This window comes from Scyliorhinus canicula, chromosome 11, assembly GCF_902713615.1.
Source record: "Scyliorhinus canicula chromosome 11, sScyCan1.1, whole genome shotgun sequence".
NCBI classification, from domain to species: domain Eukaryota; kingdom Metazoa; phylum Chordata; class Chondrichthyes; order Carcharhiniformes; family Scyliorhinidae; genus Scyliorhinus; species Scyliorhinus canicula.
This window is the reverse complement of record NC_052156.1, coordinates 151,829,701-151,856,975: the sequence shown is the minus strand read 5'-3', so window position 1 is coordinate 151,856,975 and position 27,275 is coordinate 151,829,701. Positions and strand designations below refer to the sequence as shown.

Here is a 27,275-nt window from a genome sequence, read left to right as displayed (position 1 = left end):
AATGCGGAGTCTGATTTCTTTTTCTGACCATTAAAGGGGTATTTAATGACCATTACCTGCACTGACAGCTTCACTGAAATGCTGGTGTTGGCACTGCACAACATTTCTTATGGTGGTCTTTCTGTACAAGCTGAGGGTCCTTGCTAATCGTTCAAATTGTGTATGTTTTTCAGGCTGGCTGCATGTATGTACACGGTGGAGTGGTCAACATCCATGAGAACAAGCGGACTGATTCGCTGTACAAAATCTGGCTGGTGGTACCCAGCTTGTTTGAACTTTGTTGGGAGAGACTGCTGAAGAGTCTTCCACACCTAACGCAGCTTTCCACCACTCAGCTGCTCAATCTTGGACTTACGCAAGGACTTGTGGAGAGGCTAAAGTGACTGCCAGAGAGAAGGAAGTAGAGAGAGAGATGCGCACAGATTCTGCAATATGGGTGATGGGCAGTGTTGGAGGAAGCTGCTGGAAAGAATACTCCTCAAGGCCTTATCTGCCATAAGTGTTCGATGTCTCGGCTACTTTATAAAAAGACATTAATCGCATCAAGTGATATGAATTGGCCCCCTTACATCCCCCCGCCCCCAAAACAAATCTCAGCCCCTCCTCACAAGGCAAGTGGAGCCCACTTTATAATGTTTTTAAAATCTCACCCTCAGCAGGCTTGTCCCTCACTCTGGGATTATTCTGATTCTGAAATGCAGGTCTCACAATCTCTGAAAGGGGCTGTTTCCAGCCGTCATCTCCCAGTCTCAACGTTTTTGGCCCATTGTTTTTAAACTGCAATTTACATGTGGTTCCTATAAGCCAATTCCTTCCATGAATCACAAGTTTAGGCGGGGCTGATGGTCTCATTTGAAACTGTAGCCTTTTAAAAATATATTCTCCCTAGATATTGCTGACAGACCTGCAGTGCATGTCCAGTATTTTCTGTTTTCGATTTCAAGCATTTTTGAGCTTTTTTTTCCCCCTCTTCCATCTCTTTCGGTTGGGGTGGGGGATCTGCTTTTCCTTCCCCACCCCGTTTAAATCTTCATCTCATCAAGAGCCAAAAACCCAGCAAGTGGTTGCCTTAAAATGCTGTTTTAATCACCGTGAGTACTTTTCACACATGCAAGAGTCCGTCCTGATTCTGCTAACGTCGATTGTGTGCTTCAGCCATGCTGATTTGGATTCAATTTACTGTTGTGTATGTGTGGAGTTTTTTTATAAAGCTATAATTGTTCATGTGTTTGTGAAAGGAACATTTCAGATGTTTGCATTCATCTTACTGCCTTGGTTTAGGGTGCCTTGTCTCCCCACCCCACCAGCTACCCATAGGTCCTAGCTAACCTGCCAATAATTATAATGGGGCTTCGGTCAGTGTCAGTGGACAACATGTCTTTAGCTGATCAATTAAGCAAAAAATAATCTGGGGGGTCATTGCTAAATCATGCTGTAAGCGTCACCAGTTTCTCCACATAGTGTCGTGGTTTTTTTTAAACAGTGAATGTGTCAGTATGAACAGCAACGACATCGGCTCATTTACCTTCACTGATTCTTGATCTGACTGAAAGGGAATCTCACTGACAAATTTTTGTTAATTTACTCAGCTGTGATGACGATGAAATCACTTTGACTGCACCGTTTAATGGGTTGCTGGTGTCCCCTTTACCTGCATAGTGCCCACACTCTGATCAAAACTAGATCTTTAAGCCAATGGTCAGCTCTCTAGGAAGAACTTGGGAGACTTTTCTGATTGTAATTCTGACGTTTGAATCTGGACCTGGACCTGTTCAAGAAAGATGAGGATTGCTGACAGTTGGGAAAGCACCTGAGAAGGCCAAGAAAGTGGGCAGCAAAATCCTCTTGCATTATTCAGCTTTTTCTCATCTGTATCTTACTCGGGTCAACTTGTCCTCCCCTCTCTGCCCTCAAGCATGGCCCTCTCACCCTTCTCGGGCCCTTCTTTGCACTCCTCACAGCTGTTGCTTACTTTTTGAGAGGTTCTGCCGCCCCTCTCTCCTCTCCCCAAGTCAGTGTTTTTCTCCACTCCCACTGTGCCATTATTCTTATTAAAATTATCAACTATCGTTTTGGCACTGAATGTGTTTGGCTGTTCCTGTCTCCAAATAACTCATTACCCTCGCACTCCAGAAAACGGCCAAATCCCCCTCAACACACACGGTCTTTTACTTTGTGCTTTAAGTCTGTGGCTTGCTTTGGTTTGATACTATCCGTCTCATCTGGAACGACTTAATATAATTCTCTTAAGTGTTGTGAACTGGAGCTGCTGTTAGCGGGACCCATAAGAGGGCACCCACCAACATGAGGCATCCATCTGTAATGGATGTTTCATCGTATTGAGAGTTTGTAGTAAATCTGATCTGTAATGGCTGACTAGGAATTGTTAATTTCATCTCTGGACTTGGGTCGGAACATTTCCATTCTACACAAACCTTCTCACTCAATAACTAACAGCAATGTCGAGCATAGCGTGTGTTGTGTGAGCAAGTGGGCTGTTGCAGGAAATCTGATTGCAATTAGCAAATTGGTTAGCAACTGTTGCAACCCAAAACCTTCAATGAAAACTGTTTTAATACATCACCAAGTGCTTACGTGAGGGATCTGACCAACTAATCAGTTGCCATGGTGTAAGTTAATGGATTAGCACAGTGCTGGTTCCCAATATTAGGACTGCTCATGGTGAACCTGCTTTCTCTCTGGGTGAATGAAGTGGGTGGGATTTGAATCTTTTTTTTTTCTGATGCTGTAGAAATTGGCATCTTTGAACGGTGGCCTGTATTAATGAATCTTCATAATTGTAAACTCTTGTTAGAGAGTCAAACTGATGGTTTGCAAAAACTAGGAGGCTTTATTCAAACCCATTATAAAAATGATAGGATCAAAGTAAAAGTGGGTTAGTCCTTTTTAATTTTTTCAATTGTTTGGATTTGATTTTTAAATCATTGCAAGATTTTTCCCCTCATCTTTTGTAAAATTGTTAATAAAAGCATGAATGAACCTGTTGAATTGCTCATCATGAGTTTTATGACCAGCTTCGGAAGTACTGCAGTCCCAGAGTGTCTACAATCCAGCTGGTGGCCTTTGTTTCTGTAAAAGTGATTTCTCCCTTGCCCAGATGTGGACAGCTTTTGGGGTATCGTTCCAGACAAAGTTACCCTCCTGCCTCATGTAACCATTTATCATCCCTTAAGGGGCAGTATGCATTTCAGCTACATAGTCAGCAACCCGGAGCGGGAACTCTGAATTATTATCCTTCTAACAGCTGTGCTGAAGACACAAGTGCTTTATTTGTGTAGGGTGTGCCTAAATGTATGACACCTACTTAGGCAGTGGAACTGAAGTAGGATGAGTTTTTTTTAAAATTTAAGAGTACCCAATTTTGTTTTCCAATGAAGAGGCAATTTAATGTGGCCTGTGCACCTACCCTGCAAATCTTTGGGTTGTGGGGATGAGATACACGGGGATAATGTGCAAACTCTACACACACTGACTCAGGGTTGGGATTGAACTTGGGTCCTTGGTGCTGTGAGGCAGCAGTGCACACCACCACCGCTATGCTGCCCCGGAAGAGGAGTTAACTGAGTTAGCAAACACTTATTTTGATGTACTGTGCAGGGAGTGCCAGCAATTGTCACTACAGGGCAATAGTTGTTGATATGCCCTTTCCCCAAGGGAATTTGGGTGAGGTGGGGTGGGGTATATCCTGTGTAATGATCAAATTTTTTTTTAAAAACCAAAAACATTTTCCTTCCATCTCGGCTGTGTCACTAAGACTGTGCAAAGTGAAAAAGCACCGAGAGAAAATGACCACAGCTCAAAACAAACTGCAGTCTGTTCTTGGAAAGTTGGTTAAGCTTAACGGGAGCAAATTATTGAATTAATGGTGACCAGTGACTGAAGAACATTGCAACAATGCTCCTTTAGTGAATGGGCACTGAAGTTCTTTGTCATCACCGTCACATCCACTTAGTTATTTTTATAGCTTATTTTTGATTTCTTAATCATAAATACCAACTTTAGATGACACTGAAAATTGCTTGTTATGTGGCCTGCATGTTATTCCAGAGTGTGTACATAAACTTAATTCAAGTTTGAGTTCAGGTGAACATATGGATCAGGAACAGGATTGGGCCATTTGGCCTCTTCAGTCTGCTCCACAATTTGATAATATGGCTGATCTGATTGTGGCCTTAACTCCACTTTCCTGATGACTTAAATGATGACCAAAACTATACAATACTCTGCTACAGTTGTGTACAGCTTTGGTGAGACCACTGCTAAAGTTTCCTATTTTCATTGCAAGGGGAATGGAATAAAAATGACAACATTCAAATGTTTTCCTAATCACCTGCCCGTTTGTCATTATGTATCAGGATACCCATTCCTCTGTAATGAAGAATTCTGCAGTCTCATTGAAAGATGTTGCTTTTCTGTTTTTCCTGCCAAGTGAACAACTTTTCTTTTATCCACATTCTACTCCATCTGCCAAGTTTCTGCCCACTCAATTAACCTTTCTACATCCCTTTGCCACAACTTTCTTTACTCCTGATCTTGGTGTCTTTCCTCCGGAACTTTGGTCCGTTCATCCCAGTGGAGGCCCCAATACTGATGATGGGGGTGCTCACTCATACCTATTCAATCTTTTGTTTCCTGTCAACTAATCAATCCTCCATCCACAGTAATATGTTACCCCCTCTGCAATGAGCTCTTAATTAATAGAGTAACCTTTGATGTGGAACCATGTTGAATCCCCTTTGCCAACACCTCACTGTCGACAAGTTCCTCCTTATCCATGTTGCTTGTAGGGCGACACGGTGGTTAGCACTGCTGCATCACGGCTCTGGGTCACTGTCCGTGTGGAGTTTGCACATTCTCCCTGTGTTTGCATGGGTTTCGCCCCCACAACCCAAAGATGTGCAGGGTATGTGGATTGGCCACACTAAATCGCCTCTTAATTAGAAAAAATGAATTGGGTACTCTAAATTGAAACAAAAATTCATGTTGCTTGTTACTTCCTCAAATCAGTCGATTTCACTTTCACAAAACCATGATTGCATTGAGATTTTTGAAGTGCCCTGTTATAACCTCCCAGTTGTCAGTGATTCCAGTACTTTCCATGTGATGGATGTCAAGTTAACTAGCCTATTAGTTGTTTCCTTTCTTTAATGGTTACATTTGATATTTTCCAATATTGCTATTTGGGAAATGAAAACCAATGTATCTGTCAGCTGCTACTTTTAGACTCTGGCATGAAGTCCATCATGTCCGAAGGACTTGTCAGGCTTTAATTGAAATAATTTTCTTTGTACGCTTTTCTTTCTTTCCCTCACTTTTCGCCTTTTGATTTAAAAGTATTTTTGGGATGTTGCCTTCTACATTAAGATGGGAACTCTGTTCAAATCAGCTTCCAATAAGTTGCCTTTGTCAATTGTGGTCTGCACATCTCTTAAACTGCTGCATTTGGGTCCTGAAAGAAGTAGCCCCGGATTGATGCCTGCTTCACGGTAGTACAAGTGGATAGCACTGTGGCTTCACGGCATCAGGGTCCCAGGTTTGATTCCGTGCTGGGTCACTGTCTGTGTGGACTCTGCACGATCTCCCCGTGTCTGCGTGAGTTTGCTCCGGTTTCCTCCCACAGTCCAAAGATGTGCAGGTTAGATGGATTGGTCATGCTCAATTGCCCTTAGTGTCCAAAACGTTTAGCAGGGGTTATTGGATAGGGTGGAAGTGAGAGCTTAAGTGGGTTGGTGCAGATTTGATGGGCTGAATGGTCTCCTTCTGCACTGTATGTTCTATGTTCTGGCACAGAATGGCACCTGCCGGGCTAATAAAAATCATATACATGCAAAAGTTGGCCTGAATTGCCTTGGCAAAGGCCCAAATGAGGATCCTTAAAACTAATGTTGGGGTGGGAGTTTGGAGGAAGAGACAGTGCACCCAGCTCTTATGATCAGCTGGAGTATTGGGCAACAATGTGCCAGTAGACCCTGTTCTGTGCCAGTAGACCCTGTTCTGTGCCAGTAGACCCTGTTCTGTGCCAGTAGACCCTGTTCTGTGCCAGTAGACCCTGTTCTGTTCCACCTAATGTGGAATATCCACTTGCCTCGGTTCATACAGGTCTGTACCAAGCACCTTTATTTCCATAGTATCTTAGATTCTGACAGCACAAACAAACTCCAGAGCATTGTTATTGTGCTGGTCCGTTAGTCTGTTTCCTCTAGCCCCGAAACATTTCTCCTTCAAATAACCACCCTTTTGCCCTTCAAATATCCACCTTTTTGGACAGTGTATTCTAGGTCAATTTAACTCGGGCTCTTTTGCATGGAGCATAATCACTTTCTTTCAAATCCCCGTGCGAAACTGGTCACTCAAAGATTAAGATGCGTTGTTCAAAAGAAGCAAACATGAGAAGAAACTTTTTGCACAGCAAGTGGTCCAGGAATGGAATGTATTACCTGGAAGTGTGGGAGAGGGAGAAGACAGGTGAATGGCATAGTTGTCATGCTTGAAGCTGGTGCAGACAATGAGTGGAATGGCCTCCTCCTGCACTAACACTTGAGATTCTAGTAGGATACTGGTGACAGTAAACAGACATTGCACACAAACAGGCTGAAGGTACTGTATGGCCAACTCCATTAACAAAGGATATGTAAATTAAAGCTGAAAATAATATCTATAATGCCCTTTCCAACCCATCAAAAGTAGAAACTACTTGCACCTGTGTGCTCTTACACCCTTACCCTAAAATGTGGTAAAGGAGTGGGGGAAGAAGAGAGAAAAAAGGAGGCAGATGCCAAAGGAATGTCAGTGATGTTTATGCATCACCCTGATCATGGTATTTGCAGTTCGTTACTGGAGGGCATAGTTAAAGGTTTTGGAAACCGCCTGGGTTAGGGAAGAACAGATGTTCCAAACTTGATGGACCTGTGGTCAACGCACAAGTGTGGCAAACTCTAAATTCCTGCAGCCAAATAATCTGAGGTTCACTCCTGAATAAACTAATAGGACATTAAATCTAATAATACCAACTGCAGGAGGAGAGTATGCGCTAATATTTTAAAACAACTTGTCCATTTTGGGACAAATGGAAAGTTAGCACAGTCCGGACCTCATTAGGGTTTCCCCCACACGTTTCAAATACGATAAGAACCGAGTGATGTGGAATGGCAATCATCTGAAATATTGGTCTAGTTTCTCACGTCAACTGTATTTTTTTAATAATCTTTCTGCTGGATTCAGTTCAGAAACACTAAAATCAATGTCAATATTTTGCTTGCCTTGCTCTCAGACCTATGCTGTAGTATGAAAATGTGTAAATAAAAACAGGAAAAAAAAGTCGTCAGGTGTACATGTTGGTTTTCCTACATTCTCTGCTTGATAAGAGGAATGAGGGTACCATTTAACTCCAGATCAAAATAAAAGCTGTTTAAATAGTACATTTAAAAATGATTTTTCAGGACTTCCGGTGGTGGTATGAAGGAGTAAGTCACACATTTGGTGGCTCCTGCTCTGGTTGGATTTTGGACCTTTTCCCCAGATTTTCTATCGGACTTGAATTGTAAAACTGATGGACAGAGGCAATTGTGTACTGAATTCCCACATCAGTGCACGGAGAGAAGGATTAAAAGTGCTCGCAAAGGCAGAAACAAAGACAGAAGGCTTGGGCTGAAGCTACAGCGGCAGGCAGCATGGAGGAGGACCGGACCTCTGGTTTGTCGACCCAGCAGCAGATGCAAGTTATTCAGGAAGGTTTTGCTCAGCAGAAACAGGATTGCTTGGACCCAATAAGAGTCAGTTGAGCAGCTGGAGCTTAGATTGGACACCCAAGATTGGGCAATCCAGAAAGTAGAGAAGGCGCTGGCTGAGCAGGAGGAACATCAAACTGCAATGGAATTGGAGGTGGGGATGCTGAGAGACCAGTAGAAAAGGCTCCTGGAGAAGGTGGAGGACCTAGAGGTCCCGCTGGCAGAACTTGAGAATTGTTGGGCTCCACGCTGGACTTTGTGAAAAGGAAAGGACTGGTGGTGGACTGAGAACTTTTGAACTTTGCTGCAACGTTCTTGTTTTTTTTTTTTGTTTTTCTGTTTTAAAAAAAAGTTTCTTATTTTTTGTTTTGCAGAAGCGGTTTGTAATGCCTTTTGCATTGATTTGGGACCAGCGGTAGAGCTGAGTCAAGGTTTTCATTTGCACTGTTGAAAATGAAAGGCGAGGGGGGCGATCTAGGAGTATGGAGAGAAGACCACCAGCATGCTTGCACGGCAGCTTAGAAAGAGATGGGAACCTGGTTGGAGATTCAGCAGGGGTGAATAAGGCATTTAGCGATTTCTACAGCAGGCTGTACAGGTCGGAACCCCCTACGGGGCCAGAGGCACTCCTTGGAGGGGCTGAATTTCCCAAAGGTGGATGGGGGAAGCTAGTAGAAGAGCTGGGGGCCCCGATCAGGTTGGAAGAGATAGTGGAGGGTCTGAAGGCCATGCAGTCGGATAAAGCCCCAGGGCCGGATGGGTACCCAGTGGAGTTTTATAAAAAGTTCTCTGGGATATTGGGGCCGGCGTTGAGGAGGATGTTCAATGAGGCAAGGGAAAGAGGGATGCTGCCCCCGACGATATCACAGGCTACGACTTCATCGGTTCTGAAGCAGGACAAGAACCTGGAGCTGTCTGGGTCCTTCAGGCTGATATCCCTGTTGAACGTAGATGCCAAATTGCTGGCCAAAATTTTTTCCTCCCGGATTGAGGTGTGTGTTCCGGATGTTATTGGGGAGGACCAGACGGGGTTTGTTAAGGGTAGGCAGTTGGTGGCCAATGTAAGAAGGTTGTTAAACGTGATCATGATGCCCCTGGAAGGTAGGGAGGTGGGAGGTACTGATCGGAATGAATGCAGAAAAGGCATTTGATCGGGTAGAATGGGATTATCTGAGAGGTACTGGGACGGTTTGGATTTGGGTGGGGCTTTATTGACTGGGTCAGGTTGCTGTATCAGGCGCCTGTGGCAAGCGGACGGACGAATAGGACAATATCGGACTATTGTAGACTACACTGGGGGACGAGACAGGGATGCTGCCTCTCCCCACTGTTGTTCGCGCTAGCTAGAGAGCTGTTGGCAATTGCTCAGAGAGACTCAAGGGGCTGGGGGGGTTGAGGGTGGAGCAGAGTCTCACTCTTTGCAGACGATCTGCTTGTTTGCATTAGATCCAATAGAGGAATTTGGCCAGTTTTCAGGGTAGAAGCTAAATATAGGGAAAATTGAGATGTTTGCTGTCCAGGAGAGGCGATTGGGGAAGCTGCCGTTTAGATTAGTAGGGGGAAAACTTTAGGTACCTAGGCATTCAAGTGATGTGGGAATGGGACCGGCTGCATAAATTAAATGTGGCCCAGCTAGACGACCAAATAAAGGACGATTTTCAGAGGTGGGACACCCTTCCGTTGTCACGAGCTGGGAGGGTGCAGACGGTGAAGATGATGGTCCTTCCTGAGATTCCTGTTTGCAGTGTCTCCCCATCTTTATTCTGCAGTCCTTTTTTTAAACGGGTCAACAGTGATCACTGGCTTCGTTTGGGCAGGCAAGACCCTGCGGGTAAGGAAGGTAATGCTTGAGCAGAGTCGGGTGGGGGGGTTGGCGCTGCCAAATTTGAGTAATTATTACTGGGTGGCAAATATAGCCATGATCAGGAAGTGGATGGTGGAGGGTATGGAGGCAGCTTCATACAAGGGCAGCAGTCTGGGGGTGGCGTTAACTGCGCCTCTGCCGTTCCTGCCGGCACGGTACTTCACCAGGCCCGTGGTGGTGGCAGCCCCGAGAGTCTGGGGGAAATGGAGGTGGTGTGTGGGGGTAGAGGGAGCATCGGTGTGGTCTCCAATCTGTAATAATTCCGATTTGCCCTGGGAAGTATGGATGGTGGATTCCGGATATGGCGGAGAGCAGGGATTGAGGGGATGGGGGACGTGTTTAGAGGGGAGCTTTCCGAGTACGAGGGTGCTGGAGGAGAAGTTTGGGTTGGCGAGGGAAAACTAATTCAGGTATCTGCAGGTACGGGACTTCCTATGTAAACAGGCGTCATCCTTCCCGCTCCTACCTCGAAAGGGGATTTAGGACAGGGTAGTTTCCAGAGGGTGGGTAGGAGAAGGGAGCGTCTCTGACATTTACAAGGAACTTATGGGGTCAGAGGCGTTGCAGACAGAGGAGCTGAAGCACAAGTGGGAAGAGGAGCTGGGAGGAGAGATGGAGGATGGTCTATAGGCAGACATGTTGAGTAGGCTTACATGACAGTGGCCAGGATGAGCAGATTCTTTGGGGTGGAAGACAGGTGTGCAAAATGTGCGGGAGGACCAGCAAACCATGTCCACATGTTCTGGACATGTCTGAAGCTTAGGGGATTTGGGAAGGGGTTTGCAGATGTCATGTCCACGGTGTTAAAAACAAGGGTGGCACTGAGTCCAGAGGTGGCGATTTTCAGGGTGCCGGAAGACCCGGGAATCCAGGAGGAGAAAGAGGCAGACGTTCTGGCCTTTGCTTCCCTGGTAGCCCGGAGACGGATACTATTGGCTTGGAGGGACTCAAAGCCCCCAAAGTCAGAGACCTGGCTATCGGACATGGCTAGCTTTCTCTGTTCGGAGAAAAGCAAGTTCGCCTGGAGGGTCACTGTTAAGGTTCGCCCAGGGGGGGCAACAGTTTGTCGACTTCCTTGTGGAAAATTAATTGCCAGCAGAAGGGGGGGGGGGGGAAGAGACTAGTTTAGCTTAGAGTAGGGAATTAATAAAAGTGGGGCCTGTAAGGAAGGGAGACGGCTTTTGCACTGTTTATAGTTTCATGTACATTGTTACCTCAAAATGTTTATTAAAAAATGATTTTTCAGGATCAAGCTGAAAATGGTTTAGTAAAAATAACCCAACTACAGGTTTGAGTTTTCTCACATGAACATGAAGTTAAATGTATGCTACAGAGTTTTGAACTGTTCGATACAGGATGACAGCATGGTGAGCTCCCTAATACCTCATGCAACAGCAATCACCTTTCCTGCAGGCCTGAATCCTTATCTTTCGTATTGTGCTGATTTATTTAAACTTCTAGACCAGGAAACTCAAACCCAGATTTGTAGTCGAGGTTGAACAACCTGCTCACCAGTCAAGCAGGTGCAGCTCTCCTGAAGGATATGTTAATCACAAGCCCGCATACACGCCCACTATGGCAGTTTCCCCAGACAGTCCTTTCCCCCACAAAAAATTAACACTCAGTTACAATAAATGGTTTAGAAAACAAAACTAATCCCTTCACTTGCTTCTAAACCTCAAAATCACAACAGGCTACTTTTCCAATGAGCAACTATTGTTCTTTTCCAAATTAACTTTTTCTTACAATAATGTCTTATTTGCTTTAACTCCACATCATTGGTCACAAATCTTTAGGAAAGATACATCCCAATCATTTTCCCATCAGCCTCAGTCCAGTTTCTCATCAGGCAAAAAGTATTTCATCCTCCCAACACAGATCTGCTTGTAGTAGCTGAACAGATTTGAGTTTCAGTCCCAAAACTCACACATACCTTGGTACTGAATGCAAACTTGTGGACCATTCCCTCAAATTCCTGCACCTAAATCCCTCCAAGACACTGGTGGCCAGTCACCCAGCAGGTCAAAACCATTGAAAACAACGTGAAACATCAGCAGATTATCACCCGCAAGGTTCTATAATGTGGAGAAGCTTAAAAGTAGTAGGAAGGGGAAAACAATAACTTCAACATAATGTGAACCTAGTTAGAGACTGGTTGCTGAATATATGGCCAGAGGGGGAGCACTGGATAACATTAGAACATTATGCTTGGCAGCTTCAGTCTCTTGCCAAAAGATGCATGGTTATTGTTACAGGGTTAAACAGAAGCCAGGACAGCTATTCCTTTAGTACCAAAGTCAAGCTTCAGGTTTTATATAGAGATACAGTATAAATTTTATTTTAAACAATTCAGATTGACCCTATAAATACATTTTTTACCCCCCAGTCCCTCCCACTGTACATCAATTAAGTTACTATAGCAAGAAAGCCACAGCTTCCTCAAATATTTTTAATAGAAGTCTTTAGTACAAATTCATTTTTTCCAAAATGTAGGAAATAATATTTAGATCAAAAGAAGCCACAGTTGTTAATGGAATCACACTGTAGTCTTCAGACAAGGAAGCAAATCTTGGCGGATGTAGGTCAGCACTGCTTCAGAGACGGTGTATCACCTTACAGAACCTCTTTCAAAATGAAACCTTTGAAGCAAAAAAAAACCCAAGCTCTTCTGTCCTCTCCGTCTGGATGCCGAATGAGGATATCAGGACAGGTTGGAGAAGGTTCGCTGAAGGGAGGAGATCTGAATCACCATTAGACGAGATTGTAAACAGCGGTGTTGAGTCACTATTTGCCAGTACGGAGGAGTTTTCAATTCACACTAGCAATATTTCCCACTCAAGATGGCTGGATCATTGTTTTTCCTTGATGAATCTGAAGACTTATTGACTGCCAATAATTATGCTAGAGCTATTTAAACTGCCCAAGTCATGTAGAGAGTTCAATTTTAGCACCCACTTAGAGCTGGAGCAAAAAAGTACATGGATATGATGATGAGGTAGACTACCACCAGTGCAGTGCCTGTGGAGACCAAAAAATAAAATCAGTGTCAGGATGGCAAACTCCCCAATTTTCCCACAAGAATGCAAAAGAAGGGAAAATTGGCTGCTCTCAGCACTTAAGTAGCATGAAGCAGAGATACAGACAAGGTGAGCTGAAACCAGTTTCTGCACTGTAAATGCTATGCAAGTTTTCTGTAGTGAGTGTTGCTGGTACTCTCACCTCCAAACTAACTCCCATTACCCACTGGATCTGGATTTAAAAAGCTTCACATCCAAGCAACTCTAACCTGGGGCCTCAGTCAAGGACAAAGGACTCAACTCATCTTCAATCCTACAATAAGTCTAACTTCTTTTAAAATATAAAATGAGGCCCATTGAAACTAATCTATTCACAGAGTTAAAGGACATTGTGGTGATGAAAGTATAAACAAGCCCCAACCACAGAAAAGAAAGGACTTGAGCAGCCAGGACACAGTGTGGCCAATGGTTACAAGAAAATGAAAATCGCTTATTGTCACAAGTAGGCTTCAAATGAAGTTACTGTGAAAAGCCCCTAGTCGCCACATTCCGGCACCTGTTCGGGGAGGCCGTTATGGGAATCGAACCGAGCTGCTGGCCTGCTTTCAAAGCCAGCGATTTAACCCCGTGCTAAACAGCCCCTGTTTACAGTAGCTACATTACTGGATTAATAAACTGAAATGCAAGTTCAAGTCCACCAAGCATTTAGGGGAACTTAAATTTCAGATAATTAAATCTAGAAAACGCTAGCATTTAATGATGATCATGCCACAGATGTCATATAAACCATACTGTTTTGCTAATGTCCTTTAGAGAAGGAAGCTCACATATTTAACCAGTGTGGCCTGTGGTGACTAGACCCACAGCAATGTATACTGCCCTCTGAAATTACCAACAAGCCACTTGTATCAAAACCACCTATAAAAATCCATAATTTACGTAGATAGCTGAAGTTTGAGGTGGCAACTCACCATCACGAGGGCAATAAATGTTGGCCTTCCAAGTGACAAATCCATTGATTGAAATTTTTAATAACTAAATTGGCTTAAAGCAGCAATAATAATAATCTTTATTGTCACAAGTTATCTTACATAGCAATGAAGTTACTGTGAAAAGCCCCTAGTCACAACATTCCAGCACCAGTTCGGGTACACAGGGAGAATTCAGAAATGTCCAAATTACCCAATAGCACATCTCTCGGAACTTGTGGGAGGAAACTGGAGCATCCGGAGGAAACCCATGCAGACACAGGGAGAATGTCCAGACTCCGCACAGACAGTGACCCAAGCTGGGAATCTAACCTGGAACCCTGGCACTGTGAAGCCACAGTGCTATCCACTGCGCTACCCAATGTAATTGCATAATTAATGTTAATACTTAGGGGCAGCCAATTAGCCCATCTTCCAAAAGCTAGTATTTAGTTTGTTCTCTTTCCCCTCCCCCATCCCTGCAAATCTTTCCTTTGCAAGTATAATAAATTCATTTTTGATTATTGAAACAGTTTCCAGCACCCTTTCTCATAGCACATTTCAGATTTAAAAAGTTCTCATCTTCTCTGCTTGTGTCAATCTGAAGCGGTGCTTCAGGGAGTGCTGGGAAATGAAATACATTGCCATTTTAACACAGCCTTCACTCCAGTGCAGAACACTTTGTACAATGTAACACTTCCTCACATCAGCCAAGTAGCTTCTCATCAAACCTCCAGTTTGGTGACATGGGATCATGCCCATCAGGAACCGGGTCATGATTTCCCACTCTGAGGTAGGTACCAATTCTTGGAGCATGACTCTTGTAAATTCATTCAAGGGATTTGGGTGGGGGGGGGGGGGGGGGTCACCGACTAGGCCAGCATTCATTATCTAGCCCTAATTGCCCTGTGGTTTTATATGCACCAAATTGGGACGATGCAGGCTTTATCAAGGTGGTATCGGCAGCCACCCCCAAGCTAGATTTGCATCAATTGTGTATTACACCCAAGGATGGATAGGTTAAGCCCCAAGTCCTTGGTAATTTTGGGGCTGGCAAAGGAGCTGGCAGTATTCATGGAGCGAATGTGGGGGGGGGCAGAATCTGGGGAGGTTTAGATGCCAGAGGGAGAGGGGGTTTATCATCCTACACGTGTACTGTGTCTACTCCGGAATAGATTTTGATGGTGGGGTTATTCCCTGGAGCGGTGGGGGCTGGGTACTCTGCAATTGTAATATCTGACAATGTCCCACACATGTGGATATGTGGCTGAAGACCGGCTGACCCCATCACCCCCGTGGAGGGTGGACATGATGCTCCTCGCAGATGAGGAGTATTGTGAAAATCGTGGCTTTTCCCATCAGGAACTATTTAGGATTTAACAAGAACAGAGAGGTCACCTTCTACATTCTGGGAAGCGTTAAAGGCAGCTGTCAGGGAGGAGGTCATTTCGTACAAGGCCCACAGGGATAAGGTTAGATGGTTCACACCACTCTGGAGGTGGACTGACAATCCGGCCCCGGTAGTTAGAGGAAGTTACACATGGATTTAAGCTGGTTTCGACAGGGAAGGCAATGAGCCAACTTCATTGTTCACGAGGGACATTTTATGAGTGCAGTGAGGTGGTCAGCCAGTTATTGGCTCACCAGTTGAGGTGGCCAGTGGCCATGCAGGGAATATCCTTAACCTGGGCTGAGGAGGGCAGGGAGGGGGGGGGTTGGTTACTGCTCCCGATAGGATTAATGGGGTGAGGTCTTCTACCTGTGGCTATATAAAGTCTGAGCCTCCGGAGGATGACTTGTGGAAGCACCAGTTTTTGGATGGGTTGGACTTCTCCAGTAATGGATAAAGGGAGGAGGCAGGGGCTGGAGATTATGGACTGCATTGGTTCCATGCAGCGGGGCAAGGCACGGGGCCTGGTGATTTCCTGGTGGAATTCTATAAACAGTTTGCGGCCTTGTTGGCACCATACTTATTGCAGGTTGATGACTGTTTTGGGTGGGGGGGGCAGGGTTGGTGTGCTGCTGACCACATTGGCACAGATGTCGATTTCTTCGATCCCAGAGATGGACAAAGATACTGTGGAGTGTGGATCCTACAGGCCTATTTCACTGTTGAATACCGAAGTATTAGTGCAAGTGCCAGAGGTGATCGGAGGACCAGACGGTTTGGCCAGGGCAGGCGGTTGTCGGCCAATAACAGGAGGCTTTTAAATGCAATCCAGATGCCTTCCTTGGGGACTGTTCCAGAGGTAAATCATCTTAATGGACACAGAAGGCATTTGATCAGCTGGAGTGGAGGTACATCAGATTTTGGAGCAATTTGGGTTTGGGCCAACATTTATCTCCTGGGAGACTAGTGTCCCCACAGCTAGTCTCCAAACCAACATGGTGAGCTTAGGTTGCACTGAGGCAAAAGGCAAGAATGCCTGCTGTGCCCATTTCCATTTACACTGGCAATTGACCATTTCATTTAGATCATCAGGTGGGCAGAGGGGGGAACACGGTGTCCCTTTATGTGGATGACTTGCTATACATTTCAGACTTGCTAGCGATGTTGCTACAGTCACCAATTTTGTGGGAACCATAGGTTTGTGCCATCCTGGATAGATGCAATGTATAAAGTCTGGAGTGGGGGGGGGGGGGGTTTGAGAAGTTACGGGATTGTTTTGTGGAGAATAGGTTTGTAGGACTGGAGGAGACAGTGGAGAAATTTCAACTCCCAAGGAAGGGTTTGTTTGGTATACGCAGGGCGGGTAGCAAGGTGCCGATGACCCAGGTTCAACCCCAGCCCCAGGTTACTGTCCGTGAGGAGTTTGCACATTCTCCCCATGCCTGCATGGGTCTCACCCCCACAATCCAAAAAGGTGTGCAGGGTAGGTGGATTGGCTATGCTAAATTGCTCCTTAATTTGGAAGGAAGAGTTGGGTACTTTAAATTTTTTTTAAAATGTTTATTCAGGTGCGAGACAGAATTCTTCACTCCCTCGGCTACCGGAACCTACACTTCTGGACAAGATGCCATCTTATTGCTGGACGAGATAGGGGAAGATTTCCGATATACATGGGCGGTTGTAGGAGACAGGGAAGACACTGTTAGAGAAAGTGAAAGGGAAGTGGAAGGAAGAACTGGGCCCCAAGGCTGGAGGGAGGGGTGTGGAGTGAGATTTTGCACAGGGTGAATTCCACCTCTTGTGCAAGGCTGAGCCTGATAGCGTTTAAAGTAGTTCATTGGGTGCACATAACTACAGCGTGCAAGAGAGTGTGTTTTTCCCCAGAATAGAGGACAGGTGTGCGTTGTTTGATGGGGCCAGTAACACATGTTCTGGTCCTGCCCAAGCTGTTTGAGCTTTGGGTCATCATTTTTGAGACTGTCGTGGGCAGCACGTTAGCACAAGTGGATAGCACAGTGGCTTTACAGCGTCAGGGTCCCAGGTTCGATTTCCACTGTCTGTGTGGAGATTGCACGCTCTCCCCACGTCTGCGTGGGTTTCTTCCCACAGTCCAAAGATGTGCCGGTTAGGTGGGTTGGCCATGATAAATTGCCCTTCGTGATCAAAAAGGTTGAGAGGTTATTGGGTTATGGGGATAGGGTGGAAGTGAGGGCTTAAGTGGGTCGGTGCAGACTCAATGGGCCAAATGGCCTCCTTCTGCATTGTATGTTCTGTGTTCTATTGTGGGGGTCAGGCTGGAGTCGTGTCCATTGGGGGCAATCTTTAGAGTGTCAGACTAGCCGGCACTTCTGCAGGGGAAGGCCTTTGCCTCGGATTGCCCAGAGGAGAATCCTCCTTGGATGGAGGTTGCCAGCGTGGTTGGGGGACTTTCTGAAATATGCAAATGGAAACGTCTTGTTTCCAATCAACTTTCCTGTCCTATGGGCAGCATGGTGGCCTAGTGGTTAGCACAACCGCCTCATGGCGCCGAGGTCCCAGGTTCGATCCCGGCTCTGGGTCACTGTCCGTGTGGAGTTTGCACATTCTCCCCGTGTCTGCGTGGGTTTCACCCCCACAACCCAAAAATGTGCAGAGTAGGTGGATTGGCCACGCTAAATTGCCCCTTAATTGGAAAAAATAATTGGGTAATCTAAATTAAAAAAAAAAAAACTTTCCTGTCCTAGTTCTCTTCTTAAACTGCGCGAGTTTCCTCCGGATGCCCCGGTTTCCTCCCACAAGTCCCAAAAGATGTGCTCGTTATTCTGAATTCTCCCTCGGTCTACCTGAAGTATGCCAGATCGGAGGGAGAATTCCATTCCAGGTGGAAGCTATTTACCACCTTCTTTAAGGACTTAGTCATGGAAATGAAGCAGGTACCCAGAGCTTCAGGAACAGAATTTTTTAAAAAGGGTTTCAGTAAATGCGTAGCAGACACTTGATCAAACATCATTACATTACTTTGCAAGTAAACAATTCATTGCTCCTCTCCCAAGTGAAATAATGAATACAAGAACCATAATTCTACTGTTTGATTCCTCCATAGAGCTCATTAAAAGAAAGTCAACCTACCTTGGAAATAGTCACACTTTCCATCCATGAAGATATAGTTCATTAAGATGACACTGAATATTGATGCCCAAAGGTGTAGATCACTGAACAGCAAATTAAACCCTACAGGCTAAGTAAAAAGCAGATGGCACAATGGTCAGTACGGGGAGAGGGCGGGGGGATTAATTTCTTGGCACTTGAAAAGTCTAATCAGGACCTTGCAACCAAATACAAGCCTTTGGTTTCCACAAAAGTTACACAAGAACATAGAACACTACAGCGCAGTACGGGCCCTTCGGCCCTCGATGTTGCGCCAACCTGTGAAACCATCTGAAGCCTATCTGACCTACACTATTCCATTTTCATCCATATTCAACCAAGAGCTTTGGTTTTCCAGTAAAATGTCGTACTGTGCTAAATTGAGTATTGCACAAGAGAACAAGAGCAGACCACCATCCCATGGTTAATCTGATTGCAGACTCAACTCCACTCACTTGTAGATTTATGGGGAATGAATAGTAAAGTGAAGGATTAACTGGCCCAGCCCACACTGCTCTCTGGGACAGGCTTGCCCTTTTATTAAAAAAATAAAACCAATGCATTGTACCTCCCCTTCCCCACCCAATCTCTGCAGCCACTTCTTTAAAAGATCCTATGATGGAGGCAGTGGATCCAGAGGCTGAATCCACCCTCAGTTCCATTATTTTTCCAGTGGTGAAGTTTCCCCCCCTCGACTATTCTTGAAATCTATTCAGCATATTCTGCCTTCAAAGTCTCTGCCATTTCCTTATTTCCTCATTATTAATTCCTCCAGTTTCACCCAAAGGAAGACTGATACTTACTTGGCTACACATCCCATTTTTAATACATGCACTTGAAGCTTTTGTTCATTTTCTTGCTAGTTTTTGGTCATCAATTGCCAAAACTGAATGCATATTGTGGCACCAATAGGGAAACACTGCTCAACCCATTGAAGCTTCACACCCAATACGAGAACTCTTGGCAGCTCACAATCACTGAATTACTGGAACTCTGCTTCCACTCTCACCTTGTACTCTTCCAAATCACTTATTCCCCCCCCACCCCAACTGCCTTAGCTCAATGCTCACCTAACCATTGCAGACCATTCCCTGCTCAGAATCCAATTTTCATCCTGCCTGTAACACCTGGACCATCCTCAGTGACCAATCACAGCTCACTGCCTCCAACTAAGCATAAATTGTATCTGAAACAATGAACCATTCATTGTCTTGGGCAACATCTCTTGGTTCCAGTGACACTACCCTAACCCTTCTGCCTCCAACCCTAAACATCTGAAATTTGCAAGGTTCCAATTTAAGAGGGACTCTTAATTGCTGGGCCACATGATACCCTTTCAGCTCCAATCTAAACCCTACACAAAGTTCCTCTTTCCTAGGCTACATCCCTTCGCAGAACCTCACAGCTCCTGTCCATAATATATTAAATTTGCTCTTCATCCTAGTGTGCAAATTCTTCCACAGCTGTGCCCCTCACTCCTCGATTCCCCTCCCATCTTAATTCCCATGTGTAAGATTGTCACTGTCACTCGTGGTGTGAAGTACTTACATAGATGACAGAGAAAAGTACCAGGACTGGGATTTGCAGCATACACACTTGTACTGCGATGGAGCTTCCAACTTCCAGGCTGAGGAGACAAATCAAGATACCGGATGAACCAAACTCATCTATAAAAAGGAGGCACACCCCATCACTCGCCCAATTGCTCCCATTGGCATGGTCCCTTTTGCAAGAATGAGAAATCTCTACATCTGGTTCTTTTACTAATTAACAAAAGCAAGTCAAATACTATGAGAAGTGTTTTTCTTCCCCCACCCACCCATGCCAGCTTCTGTTTTTGTTTTGTTTTTAACAACACTGCTTAATATCCTTCGATTAGAATTAGTCATGCCTGCTGGGTCCATATTTGGGATTGCGGACTTTGGCATTTCATTCTGGGGCATACATCTCCGTTGCTTTATTAATAACTCGGAGGTAGATACTGCTCAGTTGGAGATCTCCTGCTCTGTGGAATGCCTCTGGCTGGTTGGGGACTAAAATGTCCTTTTTGGATTTGGAGAAAATGTAATTTACCATCAGGGGCTCTGTTGATGATTCTACCCGAGATGGCAGCAGTTTATCTCCCTTTTGTTAGGGAGTTTATGTTATATGTTTTTTCTTTGTCGTATTTGTATTATTTGGAATTTTTTTGTTCTATACAGGTCGAGTATCACTTATTCAAAAAGCTCTGAAATCCACACTCTTTTCCACATGCTGAAATCATGTTCGAGTCCTCGGTGTTGGCTGTTTGTGCCGCGTGCACGTGCATCCGTCCAACCGATGCCTGTGTTTGCTGCACTGAAAGAGTTTAACCCTGTACCTAATTCCCTATCAGGAGGGTAGCCACACTGCACAGACACCGACCGGTGACTCCGAGCACTGTCCAAGGGTTTTTGCAGCTTGGTATTCCCAGGTGGCATGGTATTAGTGGTTAGCACTGTTTCTTCACAGCTCCAGGGACCCAGGTTCGATTCCCGGCTTGGGTCCACTGTGTGGAGCCTGCACGTTCTCTCCTTAAACTGCACGAGTTTCCTCCGGGTGCCCCGGTTTCCTCCCACAAGTCCCAAAAGACGTGCTTGTTATTCCGAATTCTCCCTCGGTCTACCTGAGCAGGCTCGAAGGGCCAAAAGGCCTCCTGTTCCTATCTTCTATGCATCTATATAATGCTTAACTGGACTATAAATTTATTTTTATTTTTTAAAAAGAGTACCCAATTATTTTAATTAATACCCAATTAAGGGGCAATTTAGCGTGGCCAATCCACCTATCCTGCACATCTTTTGGGTTGTGGGGGGCGAAACCCACGCGGACATGGGGTGGGGGGTGTGTGCAAACTCAGCACGGACAGTGACCCAGGGGCGGGATTCGAACCCGGGTCCTCAGCGCTGTAGGCAACAATGCTAATCACTGTGCCACCGTGCTGCCCTGACTGAACTATACTTTTAATCCTGCCTGTGATAGGGAAACTGCAGTTTGGGTCTTCATTGATCAATTGCTTTTGACCCTAAAGGTATAGAGATTTTTAAGTTATTTGTACTTTACACCAAAGACTACATTCAGCATGGATACTAGTTTCCAGATCAATTGCCAAACCGACTTCTACCCTCACATTAGTGAAGAAAAACTTTGGTCAACTCAGCAGAACGTAAAGTGAGGAACGGCAATTCCACACATACAAACTCCCTCCCTCCCAAAAAACCCCACAAAAAATAGGCATTGCACCACCTCACAGCCTCCTCAATATACCTGGCACAAAGAGGAGCCAAGAAAAAAAAAAGTCAGGCCAGTTCACAAAAGCTGAAGAACACAGTAACACATTGTTCTCTGCCCCTCATTTAGCAGCAACATACCTGAGACTGATGTTATTCTGCAGTGCAAACTGGATTCCATTTACAATCTCGGGAAGCTCAGGGACCATTGCCAAGACAGTCACACCGAGAAAGTACTGTTTTGGATAGCAACAAAACACACAAGAGGGGAGCAGTTAGAAGAAAGCAGTCACCACATTAATTTCTGCCCTTTTCCAGCCAAAAGAGAAAAACAAAACAGTCGTCGAACACAAAAGTACCAAACCAGCACCACACAAATCTCCCAGATTCTACCCTATTTAACCTACAGGCAGTTATTTTTCCTTCAATTTCAGTTTTGTTCATAGATCTGCACACATGCCCTCCCCAGCCCCTCCAGGAAAGCTAATCAATCCTCAGCCTGTTCCTAATCCAAGCACATCCTTGCTCTATCACCATTTCTGATCTTGAACTCCCTTCCCAAACACAGGGATGACAGCGGAAGGTAGCGACTTACCTCCACCATGGAGGCCAATTAGGGATCAACAATAAATGACGGCCTCGCCAGCAATGCCAACGTCCCCTCAGTAAATCAAAAAAGGTAGGTGTTTGATGATAACATCTTGGGTGCACACTTGCAGCGCTATATACACCCAAGCAGCCAAGACATCAAATTTGTTTCTGAAAAAATATCTTGCAACAGATTCTTGATGTCTATTAAATCACATGAATAAGTTGCCTCATGTGGTACAGATCATTATGCCATCTAAAGTTCTAGAATCAAAACTGGAAATGATACCCTGAAAAAAAAAAGGTGCTGGTGGAAAAAGATTCAACAGCAACTTTCAATAAGTGATATTGATACAGATTGCATGGTGACGTGAAGAGTGGGAATGGTACTATTAAATAGCTTGGATGTATTAATGATCTCCTTCAGCACTACACAATTCTACGAGTCAAACTGCAGACCTATACCAAGGAACATACAACTGAGCCAGTTATAGGATTGGCAGACAAAACAATTACTTATACACAGCTGAACTCTGCAGAGACAGCACCAACCTACACAGCTCACCAAAATTCAGTCATTCATTAAGTGTGGATATATAAAACAAACACACACACTGTGCTATCAGCTCACTGAACAGACGTAAATGCAGAGGGACTTACCGATGAGATTACAGAGTTGGACAGCAAGGGGTTAATGTGCTCAGATACCAGCTCAGCACAGGCAGACATGAAAATAGTGGCTACAATGAGCAACACCACAGCTCTCCATCGTGACCAGTGAACAACAACACTGTGGCTGTGTCCTGGAACTGAGAAGGTGCATGTTAATTGGACACCAGCAAACATCTTTTGTACAGGTGGCAAGGGGGACTAATTGGATAACTTATTTTCTGCACAGACACAATGGGCCAAATAGCCTCCTATCCTGTATTGTTTTACAAAAGGTGCGTATAAAGCCAAACAAATTGCAGAACATACGGTATAGAATCAAGCTGGCTAGCAAGTGGAAAAGAGACATTTAACAAGCATTCCCCTTAGCACAGGAGGTGGCATGGAACCCCATTGCAGGGGTCTTTCGGTCTGAGGAAACTGCCTGTACTATTGGACAGAGCATATATAAGATTGCTCTAGAGTCTGTGTTACTGAAGACCAGCAGAATAGTCAGGAAGCACGTTCTTGGCTTCAGTCCAATGTACAGGGAGCTGAAACCACCATTTGAAGCAGGAAGTTTACGGTTCCAACTCTACATCACCTACAATCTACACATCCTCACCAATCATTTCTAAAATTGAGTTTTTAGATACAGCAAGTTAAATGCTCCCTTCCTGAGACGCAGGAGGAATCCATTGCCGAGGATGCAGTGTTATTTTGTTGGGGGTTTACAAATAGATTACTTTCCTGCCTGCCTCATTTTATCTCAGCTCACTTGGAACATGTTTGGAAAACTTGGCATGACCCTCGAAGGCTGAGAGTGGGAGTGGCTAATAGTGTCAGGGGTCAACTAAAGATGGCATTTTCTCAAATTTCTCTAGATCCAGCGGCTGGTTTAGCACACTGGGCTAAATCGCTGGCTTTTAAAGCAGGCCAGCAGCACGGTTCGATTCCCGTACCAGCCTCCCCGAACAGGCGCCGGAATGTGGTGACTAGAGGCTTTTCACAGTAACTTCATTGAAGCCTACAATAAGCGATTTTCATTTCATTTAGATCCAACCAGATTTGCAATGTCAGGAAATAGTTCCTCAGATTAAAAAGCCTAAGAGGCATTGCAGGCTATTTGCCTTATTAGCAAAAGGCATGGAATATAGAACAGGAAAGTGATGTCAAAGCTATGTAAAACACTGGCTAAAGTACTACATGCTGGTTGGTCACTGCATTATCGGAAAGATGCGACTGCACGAGAGGATTGGAGGATATGGCCTGGAGAATGGTGGAGGAAGGATTGTGAAGGACACGATTGGAATGGAGGCGGCCAAGGGGAGATCTGATCAAGTGCATAAAATCCAGATAGAAGTGGATAGGAGGACCCTATTCGCCCTAATTCAGGGTTCCATAAGCAGAGGACGCAGGTTTAGGATCTGGATAGGAGATTCTAGAGAAAATCTTTTCACCCAGACAGTGGAAGGATCTGGAACTTAACTGCCTGAAAAAAAAAAAAGTGGTAGGGCCAGAAACCTTCACAAACATTTAGTATTTTGATATGTAGCAACAACCACACGGCTGATTAAAAAGGGGGATTTGGTCTGCGTGGGTTTCACCCCCACAACCCAAAGATGTGCCGGTTAGCTGCACTGGCCATGCTAAATTGGAAAAATAAATAATTGGGTACTCTAAAATTTATTTATTTTTTAAAAAGGGGGCAGGAATTGGGCTGAATGGGTTCTGGTCAGCTGGTGCATACACAATGGGCTGAAATGGTCTCCAATACTGCGAACTGGAATTTCTATGAGAAATTAGCTTTTTAACAAAAGTAAAAATTAAATCTCAGCAGTTGAGAGTTGTGATGAGCGAATGGGACATTGCAAGCTCACTACTGCAGGGGGCAAAGAACAGACAAATCTACATGGGCAGTGATTGGGAGAGATGGAGTTGTGGGGAAGTTGGCAGCAGAGCAAACACGTTATGAATAGCCAAGAGGTGGGGAGTAGAAATGTCACTTACCATGGCGGTCACTAATGTGAATGTCGTAAATGTGGTTGTGAGTCTTCAGAGAAAAGATGAGACCAATCACATACGATGCAGGGAGAAGTATTGACACAGTGTAGATAAGGGGTCTACAGGAGGGACAGAGATTCAGAGTTATAGGAAGGGTGACCATGTATGATGCTTCAGTGACACCCTGTATAAAAGCATAGTAAATCTCACTATCCCACCGAAGCAGTCTTCTACATTACAAGAAAATGACCAATTGCTCAGCCACTGTATTTACCATTATTTTTCCTCATTTGCTCGCACACAAATCTGTGCATGTACACTGCTCATTCAGCACATGCTTTCCCACCGAGAGCAGAAGGAATGAAATAAGAGCCTAAAATATTGTTTAAAACATGTACTTACTGGATGTGACTGTGAAACAAAGCGCTCTGCAGCTGTGAGGAAGGAAAGAGGTGGAATATATATATTTTTAATAATTCAGTAGAAACAGCAAGATCTTCAATTTCACTTTAATCCAGCTACAGTCAAGCAGGAGACAGACTCAAATCACCCGGAAAGTAGGACATAGTCCACGCAGCATTCGGACTGTAATAGCAGGCTTCTGGCCTCTACAATCCTATCCCATAGAATCCCTGCAGTGCAAATCCCTGCAGTGCATAGAGTCTGCACCAATTCCTGAGCACCCTACCTGGGCCCACTGCCCTGCCCCATCCCCATAACCCCACCTGACCTGAACATTGGAGACTGGGCAATTTAGCTTGGCCAATCCACCAACTTGCACATATTTAAACTGTGGGAGGAAACCAGAGCACCCAGACAGACAGTCGCCCAAGGCCAGAATTAAACCTGGGTCCCTGGTACGGTGAGGCAGCCATTCTGCACAATTGCTGAGGATTACAGACAGTTTGATTTTCTTTGTGTCGTTAATGCCCAGTGAAAATAATAAATGCACAGCCCCACAGTATCCTCACCCAAAACAAAGCCAGAGGACCAGCTGAAGCCTCACTTCCCCCTCCCAAAATAAAAAAGGTATGCAGAGATATGCCTGAGACAATTAGTATTGATGCCACTGTTAAGCATACAATACTTCAGTCATTAAAGCTTAAAAACAGATGTAATTTCCTCCCTCACTAACTCAATTTCTTTTGCGTCCAAAAAGGTGCAGGGGAGTGGGTAGAGATAAACTTCAAAAGGAACTTTTATATGCAGTCCTGTGTCTTTATCCTCATTTTAAAGCTATCAGCTACATGGGTCACATTGTTGCTGCCTTGGGAGTCAGAAAGCTGTGTGGGTTGAAGTCCCATTCCAGACACTAGAGCTGATAATCTATTTCAGTGCACTGTCAGAGACTCTCAATGGAATTACTAATGGGCATTAGTAAGAGGGTTAGTTATCTCAGTTAGCTGGACAGCTGGATTGTGATGCAGGGTGATGCCAACAGAGTGGGTTCAATTCCTATACCGACTAAGGTTATTCATGAAGGCCCTGCCTTCTGAACCTTGCCATAGGTGGGTGACCCTCCGGTTAGTTCCAAGGAGAGAGCAGCCTATGGTCTTCTGGGACTGTGGCGGCCCTACAAATGGGCAATAAATGCAGACATAAAGTTTCCAACATTACAACAATAACTAAAGAATTTTTAAAAAACTTGTAGTTTAGGAATATCCTGAGGTCATGACTTATTTTTCTCCCTCTCCACCCCCACTTCTAACTCATCTACTTTAAACAGGTTGGCTCAATGCACCCAAGGAGCAGATATCAAAACCGAGGTATCCAGAAACCATGATCCTCACTTTCTGGTGGCATTAGCATTAATAAGCTGCAATAATTGACAAGCAACAAACTGCTCGTGTTTAGCTGGACACAGATCATTACAAAGGCAACTATACAATCTTGGGCTTGATAGTCAATGGCCAGGATCAGCACTTACTGCATCCTCTACATAGTGACACCCAGTGGCCAGGATCAGTAGGGCAGGGTGTCTCACTTGCCACAGGGCTAACCAAACAAAGGTTGGGGATGCTCTAGGATTTTCAGTCACAGTATCAAATGGTCTGTTCAGGATGGATTCAGATGGCAACACCACCTTTGCCCCTCCACCCAAGATGATACCTGGTTTAACACAGTGGACTAACAGCTGGCTTGTAATGCAGAACAATGCCAGCAGCATGGGTTCAATTCCCATACCAGCCTTCCCGAACAGGCGCCGGAATGTGGCGACTAGGGGCTTTTCACAGTTTTATCATTACCGTCAGCAAATAAATTGGCTGACACAGGTGCTGAGCAACAGAGTGCAGCAAAATGCTGATTCCCTTAGTAGCCAACCCGTGATCAATTATTGTACCTGGCTCAGTCTAGCTCTCTACGTTCAATGTCCAACCATTTTTTTTTTTTTTTTTTTTTTTTTTTAAATTTAGAATATCCAATTCATTTTTTCCAATTAAGGGGCAATTTAACATGGCCAATCCACCTACCCTGCACATCTTTGGGTTGTGGGGGTGAAACCCACGCAGACACGGGGAGAATGTGCAAACTCCTCACAGACAGTGACCCAGGGCCGGGATTCGAACCCGGGTCCTCAGCGCCGTAGGCAGCAATGCTAACCACTGTGAATGTCCAACCATTATAGCAAGGCCTTGCCTGCCAGCAACAAAAGGCCAACAGATCAAAGACCAGG

General features: G+C 44.9%; 2 protein-coding genes across 4 annotated transcripts in view; one reads left to right on the top strand and one right to left on the bottom strand.

The window, feature by feature from the left end:
• klhdc10 (kelch domain containing 10) overlaps nucleotides 1-3,725 on the top strand; it is a 63,494-nt gene extending 59,769 nt beyond the window's left edge. For all 3 annotated transcript variants that reach the window (XM_038811772.1, XM_038811774.1, XM_038811773.1), the window contains one exon: nucleotides 174-3,725. In XM_038811772.1, coding sequence (XP_038667700.1) covers nucleotides 174-383 — 210 coding nt within the window. In that variant the 3' untranslated portion in view covers nucleotides 384-3,725. The remainder of the gene's footprint in view (nucleotides 1-173) is intronic.
• Nucleotides 3,726-11,921: 8,196 nt separating this feature from the next.
• The window catches only part of cax1 (cation/H+ exchanger protein 1), a 47,048-nt gene continuing 31,694 nt past the window's right edge, over nucleotides 11,922-27,275 (bottom strand). Inside the window, exons 14-20 of the mRNA XM_038812234.1 lie at nucleotides 25,004-25,035; nucleotides 24,608-24,720; nucleotides 22,610-22,758; nucleotides 21,503-21,597; nucleotides 19,662-19,740; nucleotides 18,096-18,204; nucleotides 11,922-12,630 (exon numbers count right to left, since the gene is read on the bottom strand). Of these exons, the coding sequence (XP_038668162.1) occupies nucleotides 12,557-12,630; nucleotides 18,096-18,204; nucleotides 19,662-19,740; nucleotides 21,503-21,597; nucleotides 22,610-22,758; nucleotides 24,608-24,720; nucleotides 25,004-25,035 (651 nt within the window). The 3' untranslated portion in view covers nucleotides 11,922-12,556. The remainder of the gene's footprint in view (nucleotides 12,631-18,095; nucleotides 18,205-19,661; nucleotides 19,741-21,502; nucleotides 21,598-22,609; nucleotides 22,759-24,607; nucleotides 24,721-25,003; nucleotides 25,036-27,275) is intronic.